General features: G+C 45.7%; 1 protein-coding gene across 2 annotated transcripts; it reads right to left on the bottom strand.

Moving 5' to 3' along the window:
- Positions 1 to 621: 621 nt before the first annotated feature.
- LOC139394614 (C-type lectin domain family 4 member M-like) lies at positions 622 to 8,698 on the bottom strand. 2 transcript variants are annotated; one of them, XM_071142715.1, is made up of 6 exons: positions 8,576 to 8,698; positions 3,502 to 3,603; positions 2,724 to 3,270; positions 1,804 to 1,939; positions 1,599 to 1,708; positions 622 to 807 (listed from the first exon to the last, which is right to left on the bottom strand). In XM_071142715.1, exons 1-6 carry the CDS (start codon positions 8,655 to 8,657, stop codon positions 675 to 677), a joined length of 1,110 nt encoding a protein of 369 aa, XP_070998816.1. In that variant the 5' UTR covers positions 8,658 to 8,698; the 3' UTR covers positions 622 to 674. The 2 variants fall into 2 exon arrangements, 1 of the variants encoding a protein (XP_070998816.1); XR_011629835.1 differs by lacking the exons at positions 622 to 807; positions 2,724 to 3,270; positions 3,502 to 3,603; positions 8,576 to 8,698 and adding an exon at positions 2,125 to 2,250 and having other exon boundaries at positions 1,642 to 1,708; positions 1,804 to 1,940.
- Positions 8,699 to 9,107: the final 409 nt, after the last annotated feature.

The raw sequence follows: 9,107 nt of genomic DNA, 5'->3' as shown, positions 1-9,107 counted from the left end.
GTACAGAGAGACGACCAAGGAGATTCATATTTAGCAGTTCAGAGAGACGACCAAGGAGAATCCTGTTTAGCAGTACAGAGAGACGACCAAGGAGAATCATATTTAGCAGTACAGGGAGACGACCAAGGAGAATCATATTTAGCAGTACAGAGAGACGACCAAGGAGAATCATATTTAGCAGTTCAGAGAGACAACCAAGGAGAATCCTAGTTAGCAGTACAGAGAGACGACCAAGGAGAATCCTAGTTAGCAGTTCAGAGAGACGACCAAGGAGAATCATATTTAGCAGTGCAGAGAGACTACCAAGGAGAATCATATTTAGCAGTTCAGAGAGACAACCAAGGAGAATCCTAGTTAGCAGTACAGAGAGACGACCAAGGTGATCCTTAGTTAGCAGTACAGAGAGACTACCAAGGAGAATCCTATTTAGCAGTTCAGAGAGACGACCAAGGAGAATCCTGTTTAGCAGTTCAGAGAGACGACTAACGAGAATCCTAGTTAGCAGTACAGAGAGACGACCAAGGAGATTCATATTTAGCAGTTCAGAGAGACGACCAAGGAGATTCATTTTTAGCAGTTCAGAGAGACGACCAAGGAGAATCCTAGTTAGCAGTTTAGAGAGACGACCAAGGAGAATCCAATTTACCAGTTCAGACAGAGAACCCAGAAGAATCCTATCTCTCACAGATCCATCTGTATTTATAGGAACAGTCATAGTCCCACCATTCTCCTGTGTCTGATGACCAGGAGTAGAAATACACACAGTTCTCTGCTCCTCCACCATTAGGGTCTTTACTGTTCCAATACCTGTAGAAGAAACAACACAGAATCAGACTGTCCACTGTTCCAATACCTGTAGAAGAAACAACACAGAATCAGACTGTCCACTGTTTCAATACCTGTAGAAGAAACAACACAGAATCAGGCTGTCCACTGTTCCAATACCTGTAGAAGAAACAACACAGAATCAGGCTGTCCACTGTTCCAATACCTGTAGAAGAAACAACACAGAATCAGACTGTCCACTGTTCCAATACCTGTAGAAGAAACAACACAGAATCAGACTGTCCACTGTTCCAATACCTGTAGAAGAAATAACACAGAATCATTACTGCCCACTGTTCCAATACCTGTAGAAGAAACAACACATAGAATCAGGCTGTTCACTGTTCCAATACCTGTAGGACAAACACAGAATCAGACTGTCCACCGTTCTAATACCTGTAGAAGAAAAAACACATAGAATCAGGCTGTCCACTGTTCCAATACCTGTAGAAGAAACAACACAGAATCAGACTGTCCACTGTTACAATACCTGTAGAAGAAACAACACAGAATCAGGCTGTCCACTGTTCCAATACCTGTAGAAGAAACAACACAGAATCAGACTGTCCACTGTTCCAATACCTGTAGAAGAAACAACACAGAATCAGACTGTCCACTGTTACAATACCTGTAGGAGAAACAAGACATAGAATCAGGCTGTCCACTGTTCCAATACCTGTAGAAGAAACAACACATATAATCAGGCTGTCCACTCCAAATCTCATACTCCAGACAGTGATGTCATAGTGACACAGAATTCATTAATGTCTTACTTTGTGGTCAGTGGTGTGTCGTCCACCCATTTCCAGGTCCCCTCAGAAACAGAGTCAGTCAGACCAATCCAGACATAGTTCTTTACCCCGCATAACCAATTGACAAATGTCTGTAGTTGTGGGAGAGAGACAACATTGTTAAAACATAGTCATTACTGCTCGTTATCTCTCTCTCTCTTTTTTTCTCTCTACGTCACACACACACCTGATCGTCTTCACTCTTGATGACCACCAGGTCTGCTCCTCGATTTCTGCAGTCCTGTCTGCTCTCCTCCCAGGATTTTGTCTCAGTAGAGACGTAATAACAACTGCTACCAAGCTTCTTCCATCCGTCCGGACACACTATAAGTTGAACATTTCTTGCTTTAGTCACGTTAATACAACAATGAATTAAGTATCAATCAGACAGTCAAGGAAGACACTAACTAATGGACGGTTCGGAAGTTCCTTTAATGTAAGTTGAATTGCCTGTTTGTACGTGTCATGTGAACTGATAACAGAACAGTCATTAGCCAATTTCACTCACCTTTCTGAACTAAAGATTGTTTCAGACATTCTGCCTCTTTTTGTAGCTGGTCTCTTTCTTCAGTCAGGGTGTTGTTACTGGTCTGCAGCTGTTCTCTCTCTTTGGTCAGGCTGTTGTTGTTAGTCTGTATCTGGTATCTTTCTGCAGTCAGGGTGTTGCAGCTGGTCTGTAGCTGGTCTCTCTGTTTGGTCAGGGTGTTATAATTGGTCTGCAGCTGGTCTCTTTCTGCAGTAAGGGTGTTGTTACTGGTCTGGAGCTGGTCTCTCTCTTTGGTCAGGGTGTTGTAGCTGGTCTGTAATTGGTCTCTCTCTTTGGTCAGGGAGTTGTAGCTGGTCTGTAGCTGGTCTCTCTGTTTGGTCAGGGTGTTGTAGCTGGTCTGCAGCTGGTCTCTTTCTGCAGTAAGGGTGTTGTTACTGGTCTGTAGCTGGTCTCTCTCTTTGGTCAGGGTGTTGGAACTGGTCTGTAGCTGGTCTCTCTCTTTGGTCAGGGTGTTGTAACTGGTCTGTAGCTGGTCTCTCTCTTTGGTCAGGTTGTTGGAACTGGTCTGTAGCTGGTCTCTCTCTTTGGTCAGGGTGTTGGAAATGGTCTGTAGATGGTCTCTCTCTTTGGTCAGGGTGTTGAAACTGGTCTGTAGCTGGTCTCTCTCTTTGGTCAGGTTGTTGGAACTGATCTGTAGCTGGTCTCTCTCTTTGGTCAGGGTGTTGGAACTGGTCTGTAGCTGGTCTCTCTCTTCGGTCAGGGTGTTGTAGCTGGTCTGTAGCTGGTCTCTCTCTTTGGTCAGAGTGTTGTAGCTGGTCTGTAGCTGGTCTCTCTCTTTGGTCAGGGTGTTGTAGCTGGTCTGTAGCTGGTCTCTCTCTTTGGTCAGGGTGTTGTAGCTGGTCTGTAGCTGGTCTCTCTCTTTGGTCAGCGTGTTGTTGCTAGTCTGTAGCTGGTCTCTCTCTTTGGTCAGGGTGTTGTAGCTAGTCTGTAGCTGGTCTCTCTCTTTGGTCAGGGTGTTGTAGCTGGTCTGTAGCTGGTCTCTCTCTTTGGTCAGGGTGTTGTAGCTGGTCTGTAGCTGGTCTCTCACTTTGGTCGGGGTGTTGTAGCTGGTCTGTATCTGGTCTCTCTCTTTGGTCAGGGTGTCGAAACTGGTCAATTGGTTTCTCTCTGTGAAATAATACAATCAACAACCAAGATAAAAGTTAATGAGACATGACCCAGACTGATGTCAATTTCAATTCCAGTCAATTCAGGAAGTACACTGGAATAATTTTCAATTAGAAACGTGTGGAATTTGAATTTTCTGAATTAAATTGAATGGTATTGAAATGTAATCGATCCCTGGTCATTACACCACTGATGATGAAGAATGTTTGAGTGAGAACATATGAAACTCACGGTAGAGTAACAGGCCTATGATCCAAGCCAGTAGGAGAACACACAGCAGCCCCAGACACACTGCAGCAGTTGGGAAATGTCTCTTCCACCTCCAAAGATACACTGAAGTACATATTATTATCATTCGAACTTGATCAATGTATATACATATGTTTTTCTTTCCAGTTGCTCTTTGAATCACTGAGGGAAATACACAAGGAACATGGAACAGAACACCAGAACTGAGTTCCAGAACCTCACATGTTCTACTGCTTGACTTCCAGAACCTTTAACAGAATATTTGCTTAAACATGCATGAGTTCAGGCACCCAAAATGACTGCCGGAAGCTATTTCAATCACGATCAAATTCCATTTGTTAAGTACTTCATAAAACAACAGGCGTATGCTAATAGTGAAATGCTGACCCATGGGTCATTTTCCAACAATGCTGAGAGAAATAAATATAAATACAGACGAGGATTAAATAACGAATAGCATTAACAAGTAAAAAATAACATGGGCTATATAACAATACATATACGGGGAGTAACAATACATTGTCGATGTGCAGGGGTACAAGGTAACCCGAAAATGAATTTTCCACATTTTGTGTTAGTCTGAATGAAATAAAAAATTGTTGTCACTCTCCTGGAAATATGTTTTTAGAAATGTTTACAAATTAATATAATAATAATTATTATTATTCAACCTCTTATTGGCAAGTCTAAATACGTTCAGGAGTAAACATTTGTAAACATGTGTTTAACAAGTCACATAATAAGTTGCATGGACTCACTCTGTGTGCAATAATAGTGTTTAACATGATTTTTTTTTAATGACTACCTCATCTCTGTACCCCAACACATATAATTATCTGTAAGGTCCCTCAGTCAAACAGTGGATTTCAAACACAGATTCAACCACAAAGACCAGGGTGGTTTTCCAATGCCTCGCAAAGAAGAAGGGCACCTATTGATACGTTTTTTTTTTAAATACAGATGTTGAATATCCCTTTGAGCATGGTGAAGTTATTACACTTTGAATGGTGTATCAATATACCCAGTCACTACAAAGATACAGGTGTCCTTCTTAACTCAGTTGCCGGAGAGGAAGGAAACCGCTCAGGGATTTCACCATACTGCCAATGGTGACTTTAAAACAGTTATGGAGTTTAATGGTTGTGATAGGAGAAAACTGAGGATGGATCAACATTGTAGTTACTCCTCCTGTAGTTGCAGTTCTTTTTTTTACCTTTATTTAACTAGGCAAGTCAGTTAAGAACAAATTCTTATTTTCAATGACGACCTAGGAACAGTGGGTTAACTTCCTGTTCAGGGGCAGAACGACAGATTTGTACCTTGTCAGCTCTGGGGATTTTAACTTGCAACCTTCCGGTTACTAGTCCAAAGCTCTAACCACTAGGCTACCCTGCTGCCCCAACATGACCCTTCCCGTTAGTTCGTGGTAAAGGCCGATGTGTCGGATGTCGGAGTGGGGGTTGTCCTGTCACAACGTTCTGCCCTGGAAGTTAAACTGCATCCCTGCACCTTCATCTCCCACCGCCTCAATGCCACGGAGAGGAACTACGCTGTGGGGAATTGGGAGCTTCTCGCGGAGAAGACGGCATTGGAGGAATGGATGCACTGGCTGGAAGGGGCAAAACATCCTTTGATTGTGTGAACCGACCACAAAAACCTGGAGTATCTCCGCACCGCCAAGCGCCTCAACTCCAGGCAAGCAAGATGGGCCCTGTTGTTCACCCTGTTCAAATTTTCCCTCTCTTACCGGCCAGGGTCTAAGAACTTCAAGCCGGATGCCCTGTTTTGCCGCTATAGCCACAGTTTCCACCCCAGAGCTCGAGACCATCCTTCCCACCTCATGCTTGGCGACGGCAATCAGCTGGGGTATAAGGAAACAGGTCCGGGAGAAACAGCGGTCCCAGCCGTACCCTGGGGGGTCCCAGATAATCAAATATTTGTGTCTCACGCTGTCCACTCCGGTCCTGAAGTAGGCCCATTCTCCCAGGCTTACCTGCCACCCAGGCTCCAGTCGGACCCTGGCCTTCGTGCGACAACACTTTTGGTGGCCTACTATGGTTCCGGATGTCGCCGCGTTTGTCACCGGTTGCACAGTCTGTGAGCAGAACAAGACTCCTTGGCAAGCTCCAGCTGGTCTACTTCAACCTCTGCCTGTCCCTCACTGTCCCTGGTCCCACATATTCCTGGATTTCGTCACAGGTCTCCCCCCTGTCTGAGGGCAACACTGTCATCTTGACTGTGGTCGACCGGTTTTACAAAGCCGCCCACTTCATTCCTCTCCCCAAACTACCCTCTGCCAAAGAGACGGCCCAGCTCATGGTGCAGCACGTGTTCCAGATCCATGGACTGCCCGTGGACATGCTCTTCGACCGGGGTCCTCAGTTCCGTCCCAGTTCTGGAAGGCGTTCTGCACCCTCATTGGGTCATCGGCCAGCCTGTCCTCTGGTTTCCACCCACAGTCCAACAGCCAGTCAGAGCAAGCCAACCAGGACCTCGAGACTACTCTGCGCTGCCTGGTCTCCGCCAACCCCACCACCTGGAGCCAGCAGCTTGTGTGAGTTGAATGCGCCCGCAACTCCCTTCCCGGCTCTGCCACGGGCCTGTCGCCATTTCAGTGTTCCCTGGGGAATCAACTCCCGCTCTCCCCCGAGCGGGAAGAAGAGGTCGGCATATCGTCTGCCCAGATGTTTGTCCGCCACTGTTGTCGTACCTGGAGGAGAGCGCAGTCAGTCCTCCTCAAGACCACCTCCAGGCATCGACGACAAGCGCATCGCCATCGGACCCCGGCTCCCCGGTATCTTCTCGGTGCAGAAGGTACGGGTGGAATCCCACAAACTCTCCCCCCAGTTTATCGACGATTTTTTGAAAAATGTCCAAATGACCGGGTGCTCCCTCATCAACTGTGGACCCCTTGCACCCCCCTAAAGGCATTAAAAAACAATGTGCCAGAAACGTTAGGGTCCGTCTCTACGGGCCGAGGCAGTTTCAATGCACCTAGTCTTGCGACTCTGGGCCTTTTCTAAATGTCGTCATTTTCGTGAAGGTCAAAATGAATTGAAGTTATTGCAAATGTACGAGGCTGTTTCTGAGTCTGAGAACCTTCTAGAGCCACATAACTCACCGTGCACTCATCGGAAATGTATTCCTATGGGGAGAGAAGTCATTGCAAACTGTTTGCTAAGGGTTAATACCACACAGTCAAGGTTAGGCTTGCACAGATCGGGAGGACCTCAGGAACATTCTTAAAGTTGAACTGTGCTTCTAACCGTAACGGTTCCCCCGCTGTCCCCCAAAAGCACCTGAAATTTTAGGGCCATGCTTCATTTTAGGCCTATTTTTTCACGGTCGCTGCGCTCAGACCGAGCAAGCTACGGTCAAGCAGGGCATCTCGTTGAACTCGGCACGGCCTAGGCTCTGAGTTTCTTTAAGCACCGCACTGTGTCACTCCCTCCTTGCTGTGTGTGTGTGTGTGTGTGTGTGTGTGTGTGTGTGTGTGTGTGTGTGTGTGTGTGTGTGTGTGTGTGTGTGTGTGTGTGTGTGTGTGTGTGTGTGTGTGTGTGTGTGTGTGTGACGTTTGTTGGGAGAAATGACTGATTTACAGTTCATCCGAATCACACGTGAAGTTTTGAAAAGATCTGATATTTTTTAACTATTTTAACTATTTAGACACCGGTTGACACAGGAAGTTGAAAGTGAACACATATCCTCCTTGGGGTCAGAATATTGAATTTGTATATTGAGTCTTTACGTTAAGAACTTATTTACGTTAAGAACTTACGTTAAGAACTTATTTACAGAGTGTTGAATGAGTTTGTGTTATTTCAGAAATCTAATTACGTAAATTACGATAGAATAATGGCTGTTTCTTTTTTTCCTGACACTGTAGGTTCGTGTACTTTGACGTGAAGCGGTCAAATTAGCGCTCTATTTTCGTTTTTGACCTTTAATCCCAGGAAAATGGCCTTAACTCAAAAAAAGCGTTGAGGCCTCGACACCATCGTGTTCGGGGCCAACTGCCCATTATGCCAAACCTATGCTCACCAAGTTCCGTCTTCAAAGTCTTTTCCGTTTAGGAGAAATGGCCTTGTCGTAATTGGTGATGTTTTATACATTTGCAATAAGATTCCATTCGTCATCTGGTGGAATTTACCGGGACAGTGGAAAAATGACCAACATTTGAAAATTTTATGAAACGACAAACGAATGTCCGAGAGACTTCTTTCGATGACTTCCCGGAAGATCTTGCCCAGCTGGTCTAGAAGATCTTGCCCAGCTGGTAGAAGATCTTGCCCAGCTGGTTTACTTGGTCTAGCCCCCCCACCCCCCCCCCTCCCGGTCTCAGTCTTGACTCGGTCTAGCCCCCTCCAGCCCGGTCTCAGTCTTGACTCGGTCTAGCCCCCTCCAGCCCGGTCTCAGTCTTGACTCGGTCTAGCCCCCTCCAGCCCGGTCTCAGTCTTGACTCTGTCTAGCCCCCTCCAGCCCGGTCTCAGTATTGACTCAGTCTCGCCACCTCCAACCCGGTCTCAGTCTTGACTCTGTCGCGCTTTAGATGGTCTCGAACACAACACTGATGAATACTTTCTGAAAGCGCTGTACACATAGGTACGGGTAAAGTTACTGGGCAACAGGATAGTAGACAAGAGCAGACGAGTGTGTGTGTGTGTAGCGCTGTACATATAGGTACGGGTAAAGTTACTGGGCAACAGGATAGTAGACAAGAGCAGACGAGTGTGTGTGTGTGTAGCGCTGTACATATAGGTACGGGTAAAGTTACTGGGCAACAGGAAGGTAGACTTGAGCAGCCGAGTGTGTGTGTGTGTGTGTGTGTGTGTGTGTGTGTGTGTGTGTGTGTGTGTGTGTGTGTGTGTGTGTGTGTGTGTGTGTGTGTGTGTGTGTGTGTGTGTGTGTGTGTGTGTGTGTGTGTGTGTGTGTGTGTGTGTAGGGGTGTAGGGGTGTAGGGGTGTAGGGGTGTGTAGGGGTGTAGGGGTGTGTGTGTGTGTGTGTAGGGGTGTAAGTATGTGTCAGTGTCTAGCATTAAACGAGGATAAACTGTTACCTGAATGTTGATCACCAGCTCCATCCTTCTTGCGGGGCATGATGGGTCTTTTGTTGATGTAAATATGATCATCAATATCCATGGTCTTTATTTCATTAGGTTCTTCGTCTTCAAATCCATTTGTGTATTTATAGATTCCCTTTGACATCTTGATACGCTTGTGGTCCCCAAAAAAACATCTACTCTTTTAACTTCTACTGTTGTAACTCCTACTGTTGTATCTTCTACTGCTGTATCTTCTACTGTTGTAACTTCTACTGTTGTATCTTCTACTGTTGTATCTTCTACTGTTGTATATTCTACTGTTGTATCTTCTACTGTTGTAACTTCTACTGTTGTATCTTCTACTGTTGTATCTTCTACTGTTGTAAAGTCTGCTGTTATCTCAGTCGTAGGTTTGTGTCTGTTCGCTGCACAGCTGGAGTCTCTGTGTGACTCAGTCTAATGTCAGAGACAGTTTTAACAGTCAACCTCATTAAAGGGGAAACTGTCTAACCAATAGTACGACACTAACCACCACCATGTGACCACA

This window comes from Oncorhynchus clarkii, unplaced genomic scaffold, assembly GCF_045791955.1.
Source record: "Oncorhynchus clarkii lewisi isolate Uvic-CL-2024 unplaced genomic scaffold, UVic_Ocla_1.0 unplaced_contig_9842_pilon_pilon, whole genome shotgun sequence".
In the NCBI taxonomy this organism is placed as follows: Eukaryota; Metazoa; Chordata; class Actinopteri; order Salmoniformes; family Salmonidae; genus Oncorhynchus; species Oncorhynchus clarkii.
This window is presented reverse-complemented; position numbering and strand designations above follow the sequence as displayed.